The 22,006-nt window shown below is 42.4% G+C and overlaps 1 protein-coding gene across 4 annotated transcripts; it reads right to left on the bottom strand.

Annotated features, from left to right (window-relative positions):
• Positions 1–4,902: 4,902 nt before the first annotated feature.
• LOC123131695 (pre-mRNA-processing protein 40A) lies at positions 4,903–20,599 on the bottom strand. Of its 4 annotated transcripts, none has more exons than XM_044551370.1 (29): positions 20,258–20,599; positions 19,062–19,138; positions 18,888–18,953; positions 18,480–18,785; positions 18,240–18,362; positions 18,037–18,098; positions 17,845–17,914; positions 17,133–17,185; positions 16,976–17,033; positions 16,567–16,892; positions 16,404–16,476; positions 15,400–15,498; positions 15,253–15,321; positions 15,104–15,181; positions 14,908–14,994; positions 14,800–14,834; positions 14,548–14,653; positions 13,678–13,758; positions 13,376–13,594; positions 13,179–13,295; positions 12,212–12,310; positions 10,756–10,803; positions 10,574–10,666; positions 10,328–10,435; positions 9,063–9,127; positions 8,223–8,325; positions 7,343–7,663; positions 6,352–6,510; positions 4,903–5,363 (listed from the first exon to the last, which is right to left on the bottom strand). In XM_044551370.1, the coding sequence occupies exons 2-28, from the start codon at positions 19,095–19,097 to the stop codon at positions 6,376–6,378; spliced, it is 3,036 nt and encodes a 1,011-aa protein (XP_044407305.1). In that variant the 5' UTR covers positions 19,098–19,138; positions 20,258–20,599; the 3' UTR covers positions 4,903–5,363; positions 6,352–6,375. The 4 variants fall into 4 exon arrangements, with proteins under 4 accessions (XP_044407305.1, XP_044407306.1, XP_044407307.1 ...); XM_044551371.1 differs by lacking the exon at positions 4,903–5,363 and having other exon boundaries at positions 6,237–6,510; positions 13,376–13,429; positions 13,502–13,594; XM_044551372.1 differs by lacking the exon at positions 4,903–5,363 and having other exon boundaries at positions 6,237–6,510; positions 7,309–7,663.
• Positions 20,600–22,006: the final 1,407 nt, after the last annotated feature.

The raw sequence follows: 22,006 nt of genomic DNA, 5'->3' as shown, positions 1-22,006 counted from the left end.
AATATAAGAATCTGGTCTGATCCTTTGTTGCCACGAAATCATTCGAGGAAACCGCTGACTGGACGGGGCAGAATCTGGTCACTTTTGTCTCGAAGCTGATGAACCCTAATTTGAACTCCTAGGACAAGAATCTGGTCAGACAAACTTTTCTCCACGAGGATGCTAATTTGATTCTGCCCATTCCTGTTTTTGAGCAGCACGATGACTTCGTAGCTTGGCACTTTGATGCTAAAGGGCTCTTGTCAGTTAAATCAGCCTATAGGGTGCACACCAACTTGATTTGAAGGAAAAAAACAGATGCAACAGGGAGATAGCTCGACTAATCAGGAGCGACGCCGAAAGGTATGGTCTGCAATCTGGAAAGTTTGTTTTGGGCAAGGTTTACCACATCCTTTGGCGATTGGGCAGAACAAACACCCATTTCATATGAACATTGAACAATGAGGTGTTGATCTGGACAAACGATGTGCAGTTTGCGAACGTCATTTTTGTACCGCTTGGGAGGGTGAATATGGCACGTCCAGTACCAACAATCATTGTATCGCGTCCAGCGATAGTTAGAATATCTCCATTCATCTTTTTCAGAGTTAGGAAATATTTCATCTCCCTCAGTATAGAGTTTGTGGTACCATTGTCCACAAGGCATAATTCCTCTTCCATCAGATTGTCCCCGTAGAAAACTATATAAAACAAAGAATTTTCAATAAGAAAACCTCAAAGTAATATACAGAATACAATCTTTATTATATCAAATGTGCTGATACAATACAATATAAAGACAACAATAAACTTATGTTCTTATTACAATCATCACAAATGGACATAATTAAGTGGATCACTAAGGAGATTGAGGGACTAATTGAAGTCGCCAAACATGTTGTTTGCGATGTACTCAATCAACGTGTTCTCCATTTCAGCAGTATCCTCAGGCAGGTAAGGAACCATGGCGTTGCTCGGTCCAAGAGGGACATCGTGCGAATCACCAGCTCCTTTTGCGCTATCCGGATGAAGGTTGAAGTTGGCTTCAAACCTTTTCCCTTGAGGTGCTTTGCGTCCCTGAGATTGCTGGTACAGCATAACCAGATGCTTGGGCATTGTGCACTTTTCAGTAGAATGCGTGTAGCATCCACACTTGCTGCAAAGCTTAGATTTATCAAACCCGGGCTTTGAAGCGCCTTTTCCCTTGCCTGGGTGTCTAGATCTCCTGTTCCCATTGCGCTTTCGCTTATGCTCGGAATTGGATTGTTTACCTCAAGAGGTACCATTAAACTTTTGTCTATTTGCAACATTCAGATGAACTTCAGGTAAAGGTTGTGCCCCAACTGGGCGCTGAGAGCCATTCTTAGCAAGTAGCTCATCATGCTTTTCAGCCTGAAGTAACATGTGAATAAGCTCGGAATAGACAGTGTAGTTACGAGCACGGTATTGCTGTTGGAGGATCCTATCTGAAGGAAGCATAGTAGACAAAGTTTTCTCTATCTTCTCCCCCTCAGTAGGTTCCTTCTCACAAAAGCGCAGTTTGGAACATATCTTATGAACAGCATGAGTGTACTCACCAATAGACTTGAAATCCTGAAGACGGAGATGAGTCCAATCATGAAGTGCTTCGAGCAGGACTACTGCCTTCTGCTGTTCATACCTCATTTTGAGTGCCAGGAACAGAGTACTAGGAGATTCCTCATGTAAATACTCAGACTTGAGATCTGGATGAATATGGTGCCTTATGATTAATAAAGCAGCATAGTTCTGCTATTCTGTCAGCGGCGTGGCCCCAGCCGGGAGAGGAGTCTCCGGGGGTTGTATTGCATGCGCTATCCCACGGGATGCAAGAGTGATCTTGATGTCCATAGCCCATGTAGGGTAATTGTGGCCATCGAGAGCAAGCTCCTCAAACTCTTTGGCAGTCATCTTCGCCTACATGGGAAACCAGAGATAATTAATTTACGGGTAGTAAATTAAAAACCATCATGGTTGTGTAATAAGAATGCAAAATTTTGATACTCAAGTGTAAACTTGAAAAATTCTCAACCTCAATTGTGTGAACATAACACTATGAAGATCACTTTAGATCTCACAGTAATAGGCTACATTGTCATTACCTTGTGTATGCTACAATTCAGATATAAGGAATACACGTTGGAGGTAATCGTTTGTCGAGAATGACAAAGTGTAGACCTCACAGTAAGAGAAGATAGTCTACAAATGAGAAGTAGATCACAACTCATTACCTTGTGATTCCAAATAAGATGAGGGAGAAATATTCAAAAATTTGCAACTTTGATATGCGGGAGAAGATCTCAATCGCAAAAACATGTTCAATAAAAATGAGATGTGGTAAACACATGGAACATGTCATTCTTCCCGAATGAAATTTGGTACTTTATTTATATTATCAAGCCTTTGCATAATATAAACACACCAATAATTACACAAATCCTAAACTAGAGTAAATCTAGAACTGGACTAAATGTAAGTAGTAGTCAAACTAAGTACTAAACAGTACTAAACATAGTCTAAAACTGCACTGATACAATAATTAGTACTAGACTAATAAAAACAGATAGAGAAAAAGAAAAAAAAACATAGCCACCACAAGGACCCATATGCACCTGGGCCTAGGCTTGCACGGCCTTTACCCGGCCCATCCACCGCCGCACCGCAAAAAGCAGAGGGGGAGAGCGGTTACGGATACGGGTCGGATCCTCTGACCCCCCGCACCACTGCTCGATCCCCACCTCTGGTCACAGCGCCGTCGCGGGGAGGAGTGGCTGCCGCCACATCCCTTCTTCTCCAGTGGTTACCGGCGCAACCTCGCCGAGCTCTCCTCGTCCGAAGAAGAGGCAACAACGACGGGGTCCAGGTGGGCTCCTGGAGGCGCGGCGCTGGCGAGGCCGAGGCTCGCCGGAGCCCACGAACCGGAGCGGCGGCTGGGGCGGCGGTCGATGACAGCGACGAGACGCCTGAAGAGATGCCCAAAGCGCCGTGCGGCGCGGCTGCTCGAGCCCGCTGCCGTCTACTGCTGAGGCGTGGCGGTGGCGTCAGCGCCCTCCATGCCGGCTCCAAGGCGGACAACTCCGGAGGCGCCGATTGGCGCGGAGACGAAGGCGAGCGCCTCCTCCTCGTTCACGACGGCGCGCATCGGCACGGGGATGAATCCGAGCGGGTCGGCGGCCTCGGCGGCGGGCGGTGGCGTCGACGGCGCGAGCCACGCGGCCGGCGGAGGAGGTGGTGGAGGCGGAGACCCAGGGGGCGTTGCAAGCCGCGGTTGCAGCCTTGTGCACCATGGAGGCGCTCGGGCCGGCCACTAGCCAGGGGTCAAACCCCATGGGCGCCTGGCCACGGGCGCAGGGAGCACCGTCGTGGGCGCGTCCAGGGGCGAGGGGAGCAAGGCGGGAGGCGCGTCAAGCAGCACGGTGGCGGCCAGGTGCGCCACGTCCAGCGGCGCGGTGGCGGCCAGGAGCGCCACGTATAGCAGCGCGGTGGCGGCCAAATCGACGGATGGCTTGCATCCGGCAACGGAAACGCCTGAGTCCACCCACTCCATGGTAGCGACGACGACATCGACGACCATTCTCGTGGATCAGGCGGAGGAAGAAGGAAACGAGGTTAGGCATCTCACCGGCGGCGAGTGCTCCCTCTCTTCTCCTTTCTCTCTGTTGTTTCTATTTGCTCTTGCTAGCTCTTCTACGTGCATGATAACATGTTTTGAATCAGAATGATCGAATCTCTTGATGGTTTACAGGACGCTTATATATCTCCTGGAGAGACACGACGATCCAGAGGAGGCATCGGTTCCAGAGAGATGCGTCAGTTGCCGGGACAGAGGCGTCCGCGCACGATGCAACCGCTTGGTCGTTTGGGCAAGGGGAGATTTCCCTTTTTACAGAATTAATCTCAACATGTTTGAGGACGGCAGCCATTTTTTACTTCGGTGCAGATGTGTCAAAGCTATGTGGCGTGATGCGTGACTAGAAGAGGTTAGAGAGCCTGCTGGTGACCTCTTCGCCATCGGAAGTCTTAGGGTCCTTAATGGTGTTAAATATCAATGGAAAATATCTTTTTGCCTCTTATGTGGCATGTGACCACAATTTACTAGATCCTACTCGATGCTTTATCCCCTAGATCTTGCATAGAAATTTGTACAAAATATTTGTTTCAGTTTTTTTTTCTTGTATACTACTCCTTCCGTTCCTAAATAAGTGTCTCAACCTTGTACTACCTTTAATATAAAATTGAACTAAGTTTAAGACACATATTTTTGGACCGGGGAGTATATCATTAAGACTTGGTTAAGTCTCAATCAATGTTGTATCCGCTACATCTTGCATGAAGATTCGTATAAAATATTCGTTTCAGTTTTTTTTCTTTTCTTTTTTTATACTACATCACTTGACTCTTGGTTAAGTCTCAATCAACTAAGACCTAGGCAGACCATAAAAAAGACACCTCCAGCTCGCCCGACCATGCTCGACACGCCCTACACTTACACGTATATTAAGAGAACACATATTGTAGCTGCAGATGCACGAGCAGCCATCAATCGATCAGGCTAGCTAGTGCAAAACTAGCTTCGCGTGCTAGCTAGTTCGGCTAGAATCGATCAGGCTGCTTGGCAATAGGAATCCAGCTTCCATTTGTACGTCTAGCCCGGCGTACTAATTGAAAATCACCAAGCGAGTTTTTGTCTATCTACGCGTGTTACTGTGCCCAACAGCACCGGCCAGGCACCTCGTCGAGAAACTACTGACACTGGTAGCATCGGCGTACAGACCTCAGCCAACATACACGAAGGTAGAAGTGTCTTTTTACATGCAATTTAACAGAGTTAGATGGAAAAATGGACAGAAGTGTCATATAAAGGGCATAAAATCTAGAATCGGTGTTAGTCAGCGAAGAAAGTAGTTTTCAGTGTCAAAAACAAAATAATTTAATAGGCTTAAATAAGGAATTATTTCCTCACATTCACTTTTGCTCACACCATCATAACTGCCATGGCACCGACACAGATCAATTTTGATACAACTATTGCCTAACAAATTGTGGACACCTACAACAGCTATTACTCATGTTCGGCAGTGAATTTTACATAACCCCTTCTAAAGTATAAACATGTGACAACCAGCCAAGTCCAAATCTATGCTAGATGTAACCGCAAGGCAGTCACTAAGCTGTGTTCAGCAGTACAAACTGACAGAAAAATGCATAGCTCAAGCAGTATGTGATTAAAACAATAACACACAACTGAACCTACGCAAAGTTCCATAAACATATCATATAAACCTTACAGGCCGAAAATAGATATACTGCAGAACATGATTCACCAACAGAGAGCAACAATAACCGGAAACCAAACGTCCGCTTCCCTGCATAAACAGAATGTATAAACCTTACCGTTCAATAATATATAAGCTGCACACCATGGCTAACAGCTAACCCTCTTCAGCTGGGTTACAAGCATTAACACACAACATTCAGAACGGCTGGGTTACAAGGATTAATAACACACAAACAAACATGTATATACTTCAGTGTAGAAATCAAGTTGATGATAGCTACACTCAAAACTAGGATGCAAGAGGTGCGCCAGCAACAGACAGTTAAGCAGCTATCACAGTACAAATTATACTAATGACACGAAAAAACTACTACAGCTGATTTGGCCGGCGGAACAGGGCAGTTGCTGCGGCGCCACTTGCATCGCTACTCGGAACATCTTGCCAGTAAAACCAGGCATCCTGTGACAAGATCAGCTGACTATGAGTATGCATTCATGCATACGCATGTACACATCTTACAATCTCATCAAACTTAAATCCCCTCATGACAGAACTGTCAAATTACTCATTGCTGTGAAAGATGATGAACTGCTGCAGCGGCTGCCCCTCTTGCAAACAAGTGTTGTTAGTGCGGCTACAGGCATCCATGTCCATGCTGAATCAATGGTAGCAGGCGCATGGAACTGTCCATCACTGGCTTTGTCAAAAACCATATTGCCTACAATCAGGACACCACTACCCAAACTCTGATGTCTCACCCAAAATTGTCAGTAAGAAACTTGTTTAGTGATATAAGCATAAAACTAGTAACTTGCAAACATACACTAAATCGTCCGAGCTAAATGCACCGCTACACCACAAAAGTTAGACGACAAAGCTCCCCTGAGCAAGGTCAAAAGTATAGGCCAACCAGTTTTATGCTACTGCAGAAAGGCAGAATAATGAGTAGATTCCAGAAGATGACAAAAATGTAGGCATTAATTTTCCGTAATTATAACACTAGTCAGTTATTAAGCAGAATAAGACAAAATAGCAGCAATTGAGAACATGACAAGGGACAGTTGTAAGTACTGACAAATCTTGGAGGTAAAAGCAAAGCCTAATGGATCTCCCCATCTTCTCCAAGTTCACCGTCTTCAAGCTCCTCATGCCCACCATTTTTGCGGGAACTATCTCGATCCTTTTTGTGTCTTCTATGCCGGTTTTCACTATCTGAGTCTGAAGCATGGGTGTGCTGCATAAAATGATAAACAAATCTCAACATCAGCTAGACATTCACCCCTCTCAAGACACACAGTGTACATGCAAATATTTGATAGATCAAAAAATCATCATAAGCATCGGTATGCTGCATGAATGACAAACATTCTCATCGGCTTTAGCCATCACCCCTTCTCAAGACACAAGTGATGCAAATAGTTGATACATCAAAAAATCATCTTGCAATCCTCCCCAGAACTGCCCCCTTATTAAACCCCCCTTTAGAAAGCAAGCAAATTGCATTGATGAGAATTGCCCCGAGTCCAAAGTTAGAGTTGATCTTAGATGACCCTTGGGCAGGAGGGATGCATGAAGGAGGCAAGTCCTACACTTGCTTGTCCCTGACCAAGAATTAGAATTGGACCCTCCCCTTGGCCCTTGTGACAGATGTCAATTGTCATGTAAGATTACATGCCTTGGTTAAGTAGTTACCAGATAATTATCACCATCACCAATATTCATGTGGTATTGATGCCTGAAGCGCATGAATTACAACCATGCTAATTCTTGATATGATTTATGCAATGGATATTTTAAATAAAACAAACATCATATACTGGCAATATCTCAAGTTCACCATTAATTTGAAACTAATGTATATCAATGTGCAACAATACATACGCACATGCCTCACCAAACTGTCCACACACAAAGGCAACAATGTTCTTAGTTCACTAACACATATTGCGAATTTGGGAGCACTAAATTTGGCGCGAAGAAGACTTGAATTGACTAGGTGTTGGAGGCAATCTGCCAACCATATTCTAAGTACCTTGATTTGGACAAAAGGATACCAAATGTTATACCTTCCTAGATTTCTTGCGATCACTGCTATGCCTTCGAGATTTCCTCGAGTCATCCTTCTCATCCCTTTCAGAATCTGTGGTGTCATGGTGGCGCCTTTTATGCTTCTTTTCTTTATCCTTCTCTCGTTTCTTATCTTTCGAGGCATGAATTTCCACATCATCATCAATATCCATTTCATCTCTCCTTGACCGGTCTTTTCCTTTTTCCTTTTCTCTTTCCTTCTCTCGGTCTCTTTCTTTTTCTTTGCGATCTTTCTCCTTCTTTTCCTTTTCCTTCTCTTTCTTCTTGTCTCTCTCTTCACGGTCTTTCTCTTTCTTCGCCTGCATAGAAGAAAACATGCATAAAGCATATGTAGGTAAACAATACATGCACTCATGTTTACATTTGGGCAGCTAATAAGTTCATATAGTGGCTATTTGGATGGTCACCAGGACTTGCCCTTCCAATATATTGGCATTGACAGGTACCATAGGCCCATGTTTGGATTGAGATCCAATTTGCAGAACCACACTAATTTTTTGGCTGGAAAAACGAGGGCAGCAGATTTGTTCGCCAAATTGTTGGCGCGCACAGAATTTGTAACGTAGCACAGGCATTGTCCAAATAGAGCCATACATTCAGGTGCCACTTCTAGTTGGTAGCAAGCATGGCTACGGTTCATGTGCACTTCATGCACTTTTTCCACCACCCACAAAACAAGAGGGAGTGAGGAGAGTGCGGAAAAATACAAGAGAAAGTTCAGAAAACATGCAAGTAGTAGATAAATATCATTTCTAATAGATGCCCGCAAAACAAAACAAATAAGCATAATAACATGAACCAAACAGCAAATTATAATAGGACTAAATGGTAAATGATTCTACAAAACAGTAACATTACCTTCTCTTCTTCCCTCATGCGCTCTTTCTCTTTAAGCCTTTCTTTGAGGCGGGCAATATACTCTTCAAAAAGCTCTTTAGCATATGTCTCGCCACCCAGATCCCTATGCGACATATACAACAGACAAAATCAATCCATATCCCAAGGGGCAAAAATAACAAATATAAATACATATTGCCCTCAATTGAATTTCAGAGAGGAGCATTTGTCAAGATCCAATGCCAAAACCAGCATTTTGCTTGTCCTGGTATATGATCCAATTTTGCGTAGGTAATCAGGGCCCAAACAATCCCAAATGGACAGATCTCCAAGCTAATACTAACTCCGTCCGGATTTAAAATGCCCATTGGCTAGAACCAAGGCAGGTTATTAATGACAATTACGTGAGGCTTTTTAGGATGGCAACTACCAATCAGCTTGCCCTAATCAGCGCCATCTTTCAAGTCGGTTTTGCATGCAGCCAATTGCTGCGCGGGTCAACCTCTGCATGCAGCCTATCAGGCTAACACTTGGTTTGGAAGGTGAACAAAGTGCTATGATTATCTCTCCATTTAAAATTGACTATATCGTAACTTATAATTGTGCAGACTTATTACAAATCAAAATGTCAGTAGCTTCACAAACAATTATTTTCAGATCAACCAACTCAGCTTATTTTTTGCAGACCACACTCTAAAATTTTACGTGCAACCAGAATTAGCCCAGTAACCACTTGCCACAACTACAAAATTATATGTATTGCACCATGACACAGGGAGGACTCATGACAGTGTTTCTGTAACAAGGTGGCATGGCTCAATGTTAGCTACTTCACATAATACTTAAGAGGATAGCCGGTACCTGTATTCCTGGGTATCATCAAATAGTGATTTAGAATCATCCCATGTTGAAGCAGCAGTAATTTCCTACAATTTTTCACAGAAAAAGATAAATTAGACCAAAAGGACAACATTCCTCAACGTATCTCACTGAAAACATGATTTAACCAAGGATACGGTTGCTCTCAGTGAAGCAAGAGCAAAACATAGATTGATGTATATGATCCCAAAAGGTTATGGTTACCTTGAACAATTCTGGACAGTTTTCCCATATATGGCCTAAACAGATAAGGAACTACTATCGATAATGATTTGATATTTGCAGAGAAACTGAAGTGAGGGGAAATTATAATTATACTAAAAGTTTTTGGAACGACATGGTCTAGCACTAGGACTATAGTAGGATCCTGAGCCGTGATCTAACATTTACAAGTTAGAACCCAAATTCAAGTCCTGGATAACTAGAGTCCAGTCAATTATCAAAACAGCTTACTACAGCTCGTGACTAACTAGGGTGATATAAGGCCCCAAGAAGATGTGTACTGGAACGAGACACTTTATTATATTTGCATTCTACAGATGTCAATACCAGCATCATTTGTGGCCACAATTCATACACTATTTGTGCATCAAAGGAAGTCTATGTACGACCATATCATGCAATTCAGAAAGTAGATAACTAACCATAGACGGTTTTCTAACATAAATACCAATAACCAGTGTTAGTAAGTGTTTGCTTAGTTTTTTCCTTTACCGTACTGATAACTAGTGCTTCGCAGTACAAAAGCAAAGATGCACTAAAGGTTCTGCTGGTACTAGTGAACAAAAGCTTTATGTCGAACACTACTATGTTACTCACTCCCTTCCGGGTCAAACTTTGACCATGAATTTGACTAGCAAAATATAAGTTATATGCCACAGAAAGTATACTATTGGATTTGCATCGGAAAGAAGTTTCCAATTGTGTTTTTGGCTATGTTTCTAAGGCGTCCGTTTTAGCCCCCCCCCCCCCCCCCACGCGCGCGCTTTGCAAATATGCCCGCTTTAGGCGCCCCCCAGCGCCTTAAAGCGAAGCGTCGCCTTAAAAACATAGGTTTTTGGTACATATAACTCATTTTATTAGTTCAATTCATGCTCAAAGTCTGACCAAAGATACTAGGGGGGCTTACAAACCAGAACAGAGGGAGTACAACATTAATGTAATAATCCTGTGCTTTTTGCTACATATAACCGGACTATTTTAATGTGGCCAAACAACTGTGTGGCAAATATTGATGCTATCAATACCTTGATTGAATACAGTAGATCCAGAAAATTATCACCCAGTCGCTGACGCTTCTTGGCCTCCTTTAGATCCTTTTCCTTGAGCCTTTCAATTTGGTCCTCATAAATAAGCTGGATCACATCCACAAAAAAGAAGCAACATTGTCAGTCATAGCTAAAACTCATTGGTACAATCACTTGTATAGCAAAAATACCACTGGGAACATCTCAAGAATATCTTCTAACAATGATAAAAGTGTAAAACCGCACCTTGATATTTATGTTTGACACTCCTTTATATTTTTCGTCCTCAGTAACAGCAGCTTGGAAGTCCTCTAATGTCCATGAGGCCAACATAGGAATCTAGAAATTAGAAGGTTGTCAACCACACATCTGATGTTACATACAAAACTGTACCATATAATGCACCACGCTTTTAAATGAAAAGGTACCTTTCCAGATTTCACTTCATCTTTAATTAAAGCCCTATCATCTTGATACTGAAAAGAAAATATTAGAAACCATCAGTTCGCATGGTCAAAAATGGAACACAGCTATATATGGGATTGTAACATGAATTAAATATAAACGGAACACACACCAGATTTATTCAAAACAAGAACATCAAATAAATCAACAAGTGAAATTTTACAGAATTTTCAACCAAATTTGAATAATATGACCCAACCTAATTGGGCATATTAATGATATAAGCTTGCAGCTGCAGAGCGCGAACGATCATGAAAGAGCAGAATATACAAGAATCCATTATTATTATAATTCAACTGAGATTTAACTATTCAAATTTGAAAAACGAAAAGCGATTATCAGATGGAACAGCAAGCAAAGCTGTACCGTTCCTGATTGAATCATCACCATCAGAAAACAAATAGACACAATTGGCATGATCTGATAGATAATCTCCCACGTTGCCACCATAAAAGAGAAGACTCTGTCCCAAAACCGCCCAACTTAGAGCAAGTTTCCTTTTGAAGAAAACTGACGCCATGAAAAATAAAAACACTGTTCCAAATTATTCCAACTTATTTAAGAGGTAAAAGAGCAAGTTCAATTACCGAAAAGAGGACCGTCAATTTTACTCCCTCTGTCCCATAATGTAGGACGATTTTTACAATATAGTGTAGTGTCAAAAAACGTCTTACATTGAGACGGAGGGAGTACCATTTTTATTGGTATAAGCGTTAGGGCAACCCCAAGATGATGGCAGCAGGGTTATCAAAAAAATTTCATCGGTGTATAGATGATGGCAGCAGGAATATCAATTTCTTGTTCATCAGTGTATCAGTTCCCCAAACAATGATGCAAGCTCCAAGCTACTTTCCAATGATAGGTATTCTTTACTAACATATAAAAGGGTTTCTCTATCCCAGCATGCTAAAAAAGACCTAAAAATAGCAATTTAACTAACAGAAAGACAATAAACTTCACCCATAACTTAACCACAGCCCAAAAAGTCTTTAATAAACATGGAGCATGAATGCAGAATTTTTTATCAGTAAGAAAAACTTGGTTGAGCGTAGCAGCAAGCTAAAGAACAGAGCTGGCTGAGAGGTTAACAGTTGCTTAACATGATTAGGTCTACATGTTTTTTATCAGTGGCAAAGCAAGTGTATTTAGCTAGCTTACTAAGTGATTAACACCATGCCTTTTAAATGATTGTTTAACATTTCAGTGCTTCCTCAAAACAAACATTTCAGTGCAGCATTTATCAAAGTTTGTCGATCTTCGATACAAAACAGGGATTGGTGCAGCATTTATCAAAGTTTGTCGACCTTTGATACAAAATAGGAACCACCAATCCAAGAACTAAAACAGATAAACTGTAGTAGGACGTTCACAAATTGATAAATTATCACAATAATGTCATTAGAGTTTTGAGAAATTAACCTGCTTATCAAGCTCCTCCATGACATCATCAAAGAGTTCTTTTGGCATCGAGCCAGACAAGTTTGAAGCAACTGCCAGGTAAGCACGTGAATCTTTTATCTGTAAAATGATAAATTTAAGGAATCAGGATAAACTCGTTTAACATTTGATTTAGGAAAAAGTGTACTCTTCATCCCTCGACTATTGGCAACATCCACTACCCTCAACTATAAGACCAGACAAAGTTTGTCTTTCAACTATTTTCATCCCTGGGCCAATGTCACCCTTGTTTTGAACAACACAGCACCTACCTATACAAGGCTTTTCACACGCAAGAAGCGATTCAGCATCCGGTCAGCAAGTCATTAAAAAGCCAAAATTCATCAACATAATCACTGTGTTTTACTTAAGATGCTGTGTCATATACATGGATGTCAGAGCTTCTAATGGATGGCATAGCTGTGACCATCAGGAGCATGAGGGCAGAAGAACACACACAGGTAGACACCATAGCCAGCAACACAGGCAGCAGCTTCTTAAGGAGAAGAGAGTTCAGGGATGAGAGTAATCTAAATTGATAACTTAAGATTCGCATACAGCCAATAGCTGCTTATATGTCAGATATTTCAACTCAACACAAAAGAAGGGAAATCCTAACATGACTCTAATCCTAAGCTGTTACGAACCTATCAACCTGCAGACTTGGTTGAACAGAGCATCTTCTATTGCGATCCCAACTACTGCTACAGTTTAGCCTGTCCTACTGCTTAATGCGCCCTACACCTGCTATAGGGTATTCCCCATATCACAGAGGCAGAGATCTGGAATGTAGGTGGACCAAAGCAACTTTGAAATAGTCAGTGATGAACAGACAGTGTTATGGTATGACAGTTGAGCGACAATTCTATCCGGTTTTAGAGTTGAGAGGCGCCAGTGAAAGAAAAATTATTTCCTTTTAACCCATTACGGAAGTAAATATTTCAATAACCTGTGAACAGTAGTCACGCCAGTAAGTTTTTGCGTTAAGTGTGCCATCAGCAACATGTTCTTCCATCATCTTCCGAAACTCATCGCGGTTTTTCCGTTCTTGTCTCCTTAATTGCTCCTGTATTTGCAGAGTACCGACAATTACGTCCATATCAGTAAAGCATTAGAAATATATTAGTGATGAAGATGACAACAAACCTTCCGAATTCTCTTCTGTTCTTCCTCTTCTTTTTCAAGATGCCTTATATAGTCCTGTAACAAACAGAGATGTTTTGTTAAGCCACAAAATGAGAAAAATTGATATAGAGTGCAGAAGATACAAACTTGAAAAACATCCAAGCGGTCAATCTTCTCAAGTCGAGCATAGCGTTCATCATCCTCTAGCCGATCTTGAACTTTTCGCCACTGGGTGTTTGCCTGAGCATACAATCTCACAATGATGACACTCTGAGCAAGTGAACATATACTAATTCACTAGATGATAAGGTCAAAGAAATAACCTTGATGAAATCACATGACTCAAGAAATTCTCTATATTCTGCTATTCGTCTTTTGTGCTCTTCAGCAGCCTTTGCTTTTTCCTACAATGCAACACAACACATATTAGATAAAGATCACCATGTGATATATTTTTGGCTACAACATATAAAAACCACATAGAATAGTTTTCCATCAAAAAAACTCACAACGTTGTACTTGTTGGAAAAAGTCAGAAATCTGTCATTCTGAGAAAGTGATTTATATTGTTTCAGTACTGATTCATCATAGGATCATTAATCCATTCCTTTGTTTGGTTCAAGGGAATCAGAAAGACAATCACCAAGTGAATCACAATTAGTAGAATAACCCATGGAAAATTAAACTGAGAAAACAGCAGAAAACCTGCTCGCAAACAAAAAATGAGCATCCCCCACCCTCGAGCTATGTGTATTATTACTAGGCCAAGATTCCAAATATCAATACTTAATATCCCCCACCCTTGAGCTGAAGCCTGGCACATGGGTATGTGAGGGGCAGATGTTTTTTGGCCAAAGGCGTCTAATTTCCAGGAAACAGGCCGAACTAACAATGTTTTGCTTTTATTAGGGCCACTTCCAGTTTCCTTGAACCTGGGACGAGGCCATTTCTTCATCATGTTCATATCAAGAATACAAAGCAAATTACCAAAACCACAAACCAATACTCCAGGTTACTTATTTGAAACAAACAAAACATCAAGCTGGTTAAAGATGATAAGTTAAAAACATTGATACTGGATTATCTGTGAGATAAAGCAATTAAAGAAGAATTGAACTACAAAAGCAATCAGTTCTTCAAGTTATATAGTATAACAACCACAACTATAAGTTAGTGTTTTCATATCATATAACCTTCTTTTGTAGCTCCACGAGATAGTTCTCAAATAAATCTTCACGCTCCTTGGGGCGTTCAACAGCATTGAACCTTTCATCATGCCCAAACATAGTAATTGCTTTGCTGCAGTGAAAAACAGCATCGTAAGTGTATGCAACAATAACAGAAAGAACCATATTAACAAACAGAAACTTTAATTATTAGAATTAATGAAAAGCATGGAACTTTCCGTTTGGTTTTCATATACAAAAAAGAGCTTGAGAATATACCTCCATCTCAGTGATGATGTAAGGTCCTTACATTCCTGAAATACGCAACAAAGTGTTTAATATGGTAAAAATAATAAGGAAAGGGAAAGCTTACTAGAGCAATCTTACTTCCAGCATTGTGAGAAAATCATCACGTGCTTTCCTTTGCTTGACACGCCTCTCCTCAACTTCAATCTTTTTCCGCTGGTTTAAGTACTGCAAAAACAGCAGTTATAACCATAAGCGGACGGTTTACCACAAATCAGGAAGACAATGTCAAATGATTCCGTAAAGATGTTATCTCTTGTAAGAAAGAAATGATAACCTCATTGAAAGCTTGCTTTCTCTCTCCAAGAGTTTTCAGGGCACCATATCTTTTGTCACTTATAATAACTCTCATAGCCTGGGGCAGATTATATCACTGTCAGGCATTTGATTTATTTAATTAATCATAGTTCAATTCAATTTCTGTACCTGATCCCATGACCAATCTGACTGAACATTTGCCGATTCAAGCAGGGACTTAAATGCATTCTTTGCTTCCTGTGGTTTGAAAAAAAATTAGGGTCACAAAAGTAAATCAATTGCTGATTTTCAATTTACTTCCGTAGTCTTCCTCACCAACTTAGTAGCATAAACAACAGGTTCTTCTTCACTTGTTTTATCCTCCAGCGGAGTAACATTGATCTTCCCTGCAGTTGGCATCGTCTTTTTGGCCTCCTGGTGGCAGTAAGAAAATGTAGCACTCGCATCAATGGACTGAGACAGACAGACGCTCTCACAGTTACTCACTCCGTCCAATAATATAAGAGCGTTTTTGACATTATTGTAGTATGAAAAACACTCTTATATTATGGGACGGAGGGAGTACATGGCAGCACAAATGTAAAAAGAAAAAAAATGCAGTTACACTCACTACGGAAGTACAGTCCAATTTAAAATATTCAAATTTATTAAAAAAACAGAACATGCAAATATGTCTGAGATGTGTGAAAATAGCAGTAAGGTGACTACTCATGATGTTGCCATACTAGTAATAGGAACCTTGGATTATTCAAGGAACTTTTCATAAGGTAAAGTTGAGACTACTAAATGTTGCATTGAGCCCATGGTTTCAACAGACCTAAATAAAAACAAGGAATAAAATAGAACTTCTTAGTCCTATGAACTGAATCACAAAATGAGACTTGGTACAATGGCAGTCCATGTACTATTAGAATGTTCTAAACTAATAAGCATACAAAGCAATACCAGTAACACGAAATATTATTCATGTGTCGCATGTAAACCATCTCTCTGCTATTACAGTAACTTTGCTTTCTCAAACCCTCCAAATCAACTGATCAATAAGGTAAGTACTTTGCAGTAATCGTGGTCATGGTTTTTCACAAGGAAAGGAGACTACGTACAGGGATATTAAAATAGCTCGGCAACTCAATAAAATAAGAAACTACTGGTCAGCTTGCAGGAGGGGGGGGGGGGGGCAAATCTAATAGTGCAGGCCTTGCATAAAACAGAGGAAAGAAACTATTCTAAGATAATGACGAGTAGATGAACTCTTGCTAACAACCAATGCTATGTTTGATATAAATTACAAAAAAATACAAAAAGGTGCCATAATATACCTCCAAATCTTCGGCAGATGCTCCAACTTTTGTGTCAGTAGTACTAGGTACAGATGAACTTCCATAAGTGCTTCTGCAAAGTTCGACACATTAACAAAACCTAAGCTGCACTCAAAGGATGTGAGGAAGAATAGAGGGAAATTGAGAAAACATCCGCAAATACCTGTTTGTCCCTGCATCACTTGCAACCGATGGATCTCCAGTGCTCGTTGTAACAGGGGCAACCACAGCAGCACTTGTTCCACCGTTTTGCATGGAACTAGAAGAAGATATAACCCCATTGTACGACGGGCCAGCACCAGGAGGAGGCAAGTTTGCTATCGCATCATGGGAGCTTGGAGCAATTGTTCCTACTAAAGATGAAGACTGTTTGGCAGGTAAGGAAGGCTCCACAGAAACAGAAGTGGATCCAACAGGGGCAACAGTAGTGGATTCAGTCTCCCGGGCAGGCTGCTGATTTGATGTCTTTTCTGCTAATTCACGTGCAATCTGAACAGAAAGCCAAAAGCAATTGTAAAAATATTCTATGTCTTATTACAAAATAATTACAGATGTCACGTCAAAAGAAATACCCTTAGCTCGTCAGGAATAGACCATTTGGATTGCTTTGTCACTTTGTTGTAATAGTACCTGGAACAGCAGAATAGTGAGACTACATAATAAAGAAAATCCATTGAGGCTGACTAAATAACAGAACATCTGTGGCAATTAATTTCAATATGAACTTACTTCCGCCCTTCTGCTGTAGTAAATTCTTTCCATTCAGTTGAAGCGTCAGCCCGCTGTAACATTACAAAAATTTAATATTAGTGCAAAGAAGTAGAGGACACCAAAATGTAGTCGTCCTACCAGACACTACCATGTTTCTTTGGTTACTATATATGCACCTGCCTTTGCAAGAGTAAAATGAAGAATGCATTTTGGGCTACTTGTAAATGCTACTCGGCAATAATTGCAAGATATATGTGATAAGGCAAAAATGGAAGAGAACATGTTGCACTTATCGTACGAAAAAAGTTAGGGTGTACTACTGCCGATGAAAGAAAGGAGGATCATGCAAGTATTGTTCCATTGTATTCATCAATTTTGTAAATTTAGATATCAGTCATGTGAAAACAAAATAATACATAAAATGCAGGCATGCAACACAGAAATTGTGCATGTTACAGACGCAGATAAATTATCAATTTATACAAGCAAAGCCCAAAACTCAACTGTTTAAGCCTAGCATCATTGGAACTGCGATATCAACAGATGAGTTATACCAGCTAAATACCAAATGATGATCATGACAATCAATATGTTGACAAAATGAACAACAATATGTTGAAATAGCACACTGAAATTAAAGTCAAGACTTCATGAGAACAAAGACTATATTAGGAAGCAAGGGAAATATATAAAACGTACATGACGTATAAAACATATAAGCACAACTAACCTCCAAAGGGGTCATCAACTCAGCAGGTTTCTCCCAACTTGATTGCTTTGTCCTCTTATTGTAATAGTACCTAGGTAAAGAACGATACCAAGCAAAGCAAATAAGCAGACAGACCAAAAGGTGCAGCAGAATAAAGAGGAGTACATCACAAAGTCATTATTTAAAACAGAAAGTAATAGAAAGATGACTTACTTCTTTCCATCCCCTGAACTGTGCTCTTGCCAATCCGCAGAGCTAGGTTCAGTTGAGCTCACCTGCACATTTGCTAACTGAGTAGTTGCACAGGCAAGGATATCCAATTTTAAGTAGCATACAAAATGAATGATGCTAGAGTGGTCTTTTAGTAGACAAAAATCAAGTGATGGAAATGTAGCAGAGGCCCTGCAGCAACTTACTGGGGGCACTGAAGCTGAGAGAGACTGATGCCCAGGCTGCACCATCGGCGACACAAGAGGTGCGCCCTGACCCGGGACTGTGCCCCAGGGTTGAGATCCAGGAGGAACCGATGTTGGTTGATACTGAAATGTAGTATTAATAATTAACTTGTATAAGCAAGGAAAATATTCTAATTATTGACATGGAGAAGCATTCCATGTATATTCGTCAATGGGGAACGGTGAGAAACAAAGGCATACGGTATAAGAAGGAGGCGGCATAGGGGTGCCCATGGTGGGCATAAGTCCACCAGGGAATACAGCTTGCTGCTGTGGCTGCATAGGAGCTGATGACATAGGTCTGGCTGCCTGGTACGGCATAGGAACAGCTTGCGATGCAGGCGGAACATGACCAGAGTGAGGCATATGTGGCCCAGGTTGCTGAAAATGTTGCATCTGCCCTGGCATGCCCATGTTAACTCCTGGCATGGCCTGACCAACAGGCCGATACTGTTGTGGCGCTGGTTGCATGAACTGAGGAGGCTGTTGTGGCGGACCAGGTGGCCACTGAAAATGGAGCACATAGTAGCTATTAATAACCTAACATATGATTATTAAGGTGCAGACTGCAGAAGGAAGCAAAAAACAAAATAAGATGTCCTTATTTACCTGCATGGGCATTGGTTGTCCCATATTTTGTGGTGCGGTAGAACCCATCATAGGAGGCCGGGGGGGCTGCTTGGAAGACAATTAATGGGGTTACCAAACTTGGAGACCACGCAACAAAGAGAAACATTCATGTGGTGAATAACCACATTACGATCGAGGGGGGTGATAACTTACCTGAGGCGGACCAGGAGTCTGCATATTACTCGCCATTAAACCGCATCAAACGACACGGATAACAGGAGGAATGTTACCTGCCAAGTGACAAATTGAGATGTTAGAATATAACCTGCAGATGACACGATTGACTGTCTGTCAATCTACGATTGTATAGTGGTTGCATAGAGGACGGCAACTCGGGACTTTGGCACCCCTTCCATCTCAGATCTACGGCAGAAATAAAACAGGGCATGCCTTCTTTTCTGGTTAGACAGGCATGTTTCTGGTGAGCAAAACCTGACCGTTGGATCAGGATCGACTCACCCAAACCAGTGATACTAACCGACATAGCTCACACGCCTCCTCACCACACCACCCTAGCTCATAAATGCCTGCCTGCCTGCCTACATCCCGAAGAAAGCATATGGTATTTTAACCATCAAGCTCCTCTCCTGCATCTACTGGAATGAAAATATGGCGCGCACAGGACTAGGAGTCGAAATGCACTTGAATCGACACTAGAAGCCTTACCAGCTACCACTATAGATAAGCCATCTAACCTAAAAAGGACTGCTAGGCTAGCACACAATGCGAAAAAAAATCTAGGGTTCACATAACCTCTGACTATCAAATCTAGGGCAATTCAGGATTTCCGCAGCCCTCCCATCTCAAATCTCCCGCAGAAAAAAGAAATACGGGGCATGCTTTCCTTTCTGGTTATAAACAGATGTGAGTTTGGTGCACAAAACCTGACTGGATCTGGCTCGATTCACCAAAACCAGTGATACCGCTAGCCGACACACCCACGTACCTCCTCGCCACACCGCCTTGCTCATAAATACTACCTGCCAATCTACTGCCCGAACAAACTACACGGTTTTATTAACGATCCCTCCCCTGCGTCTACCAGAATCAAAATATGGCGCGCGCCAGACTAGGGGAGTCGAAATGCACTTGAATCGACACTGGAAGCCTTACCAGCCACCGCTACAGATGAGGCATCTACACTAGAAAGCACTGCTGCACTAACACACAGAAAAATCTAGGGTTTACATATAAACCTCCGACTAGCATGGAAAACAGGCTGTCAGCGTACAGTGGCGGCCCGGATCTAGGCCGTCCTCCGGCGCTCACCGGCGCCCAACCAAAATTCACGGAGGCTAACCATCGGTACGGTCCTGGATAATCAGCGGAGGGGCGAACATAGGTCATACCTCGGGGAAACAGCGCCCAGGGACTGCGGGCGGGGTCGAGGCGGGAGGGGCGCGACGCCGGAGTGGGGTGGGACGAGAGCGGGCGACGTGAGGCGGCGGTCGGCGGCGAACCACCGGCCGCAACCGAAGGTCGTGCGTTGGGTCGGATGTATGTGTATGTATGTGTGCAATTATGGGTGGCGTCGGGGTGGGCGGGAGGGGCGACGGGGCTGGGCGGTGGGCGGGGTCGGCGGCGGCGTGAGGAACCCTAGCGGAGCGGCGGCGTGAGGAACCCTAGCGGAGCGGCGCGGGCGGGGCGGGGAACCCTAGCGGAGGGGAGGGGAGTGGGGCGGCGAGAGGAGAGGGACGACTCGCTGGCTGCGGTTGGGAGCCGCGAGTCGGGCGTGAGGGCGTCGGGTCTCGGTCGGTCGGGACTCGGGGCTCTGATGGAACTGGGACTGGCCCCGACCTGGGCCACCTCCCAGCGATTTATAAATACGAAAAGAATACGGCATTTAAAGCGTATACCCTAGTATTAATGTGCTTCCCTGAATACGCGATCTTTTCCTACCTCATCGATAAATATTACCATGCAAAAAAAAAGATAAATATCGCCTACACGATAAGTCCCGGAGTCCACATTGCCCTCGCTCGGACTAAAGTTGGGTGTCAAAACCCTTGTTTATGGTTGCGAACCAACCGTTTAGCTGGACAACGGTGTCTCCAGACCATCAGGGTTCGAGTCTTGTGCTCGCATTTATTCTGAATTTATTCTAGAATTTTCGGCGATGCACATTCAATGGGAGGAGACGCGTCCGTCGAGTACGAGACGTCTACGATGACTTTGTAAAATATCAACATAATATGCCGGCTCAGTCTCTCGAAAATGCTCATGGATGAGTGTATGCTGGTATATATGAGCACTTGCGGCTATACTGTGTTAAAAAAGACCTTGCTTGCTGTTGGTATTTTCAACTTATATATATATAGCCCGAAAAATAGCAACTCTAGCGAGGGAACACGTTCCATGTGTATGGTTTTCCATCGTTGGTATTTCGGATGTGTTGGCTTGTACTTGCGGGCTAAGGTCGGCTTCAATCATTTGTAATGCGACATAAAATAGGACTCTTTCATAGCGTCGTGTTTCATCGATTTCTCCTTTTCTTTTTTATGTCAACCTCGCATCCAGCTAACTCGTGATTTAAGCAGTGTCACGGTCCAGCTAACTTCTTTGAGCCTCCGACTGATCCTTCCGTAAGAGGACAATGTTGTCCCAAGTACAATCATGGTTTGGCGGGGTGGATCGTATCCAACAGCATAAATAATCCTCTAGAGACACTTTTTCGATGTTTTTGAAGTTGTTAGTTTTAGTTTGTTTTCCCCTTTGCACTCACATCGTTGCATATTTGTCCTTTTTGCAAGTGTGCGAAGTGGAAAATATGTTTTAAATGGGAGGGTGTGTATCTTAACTTTTTTCATCATCAATGGATCGCTTCTTCATCATCTCCATTCATGTGCAAGTACATAGTTTCAATGAATATATTGCCCTCCGTAACTACCTGACCCTCCTAATGGTTAATGCATGAGTAAACGAGGAGATGAATCAAACGCTATGACCATGTGCATGTCATGTTTTACCCCATGTTGCCCTAGTATTAGCATGTATATCATTAGTCGTTGTACTTTGTTGTCGTACTCATTACGTGGGCCGATAATATGTGTTGCATGCACTCAAGTCAGTGGCTAAACCAGTGAGCAATGCTAGGTTTG

The sequence above is a fragment of the Triticum aestivum genome, chromosome 6A, assembly GCF_018294505.1.
Source record: "Triticum aestivum cultivar Chinese Spring chromosome 6A, IWGSC CS RefSeq v2.1, whole genome shotgun sequence".
NCBI classification, from domain to species: Eukaryota; Viridiplantae; Streptophyta; class Magnoliopsida; order Poales; family Poaceae; genus Triticum; species Triticum aestivum.
This window is presented reverse-complemented; position numbering and strand designations above follow the sequence as displayed.

Bases quoted from the DNA above. Each gene is read 5' to 3' on its own strand.
- LOC123131695 (XM_044551370.1), bottom strand. From the start codon at position 19,097: ATGGCGAGTAATATGCAGACTCCTGGTCCGCCTCAG. The intron at 16,893-16,975 runs GTATTTCTTTTG...CTTTCTGTTCAG, and splicing joins CTATTCCTGACGAGCTAAGG to ATTGCACGTGAATTAGCAGA. The intron at 9,128-10,327 runs GTATTGATAGCA...GAAAAATTGTAG, and splicing joins ATCTACTGTATTCAATCAAG to GAAATTACTGCTGCTTCAAC.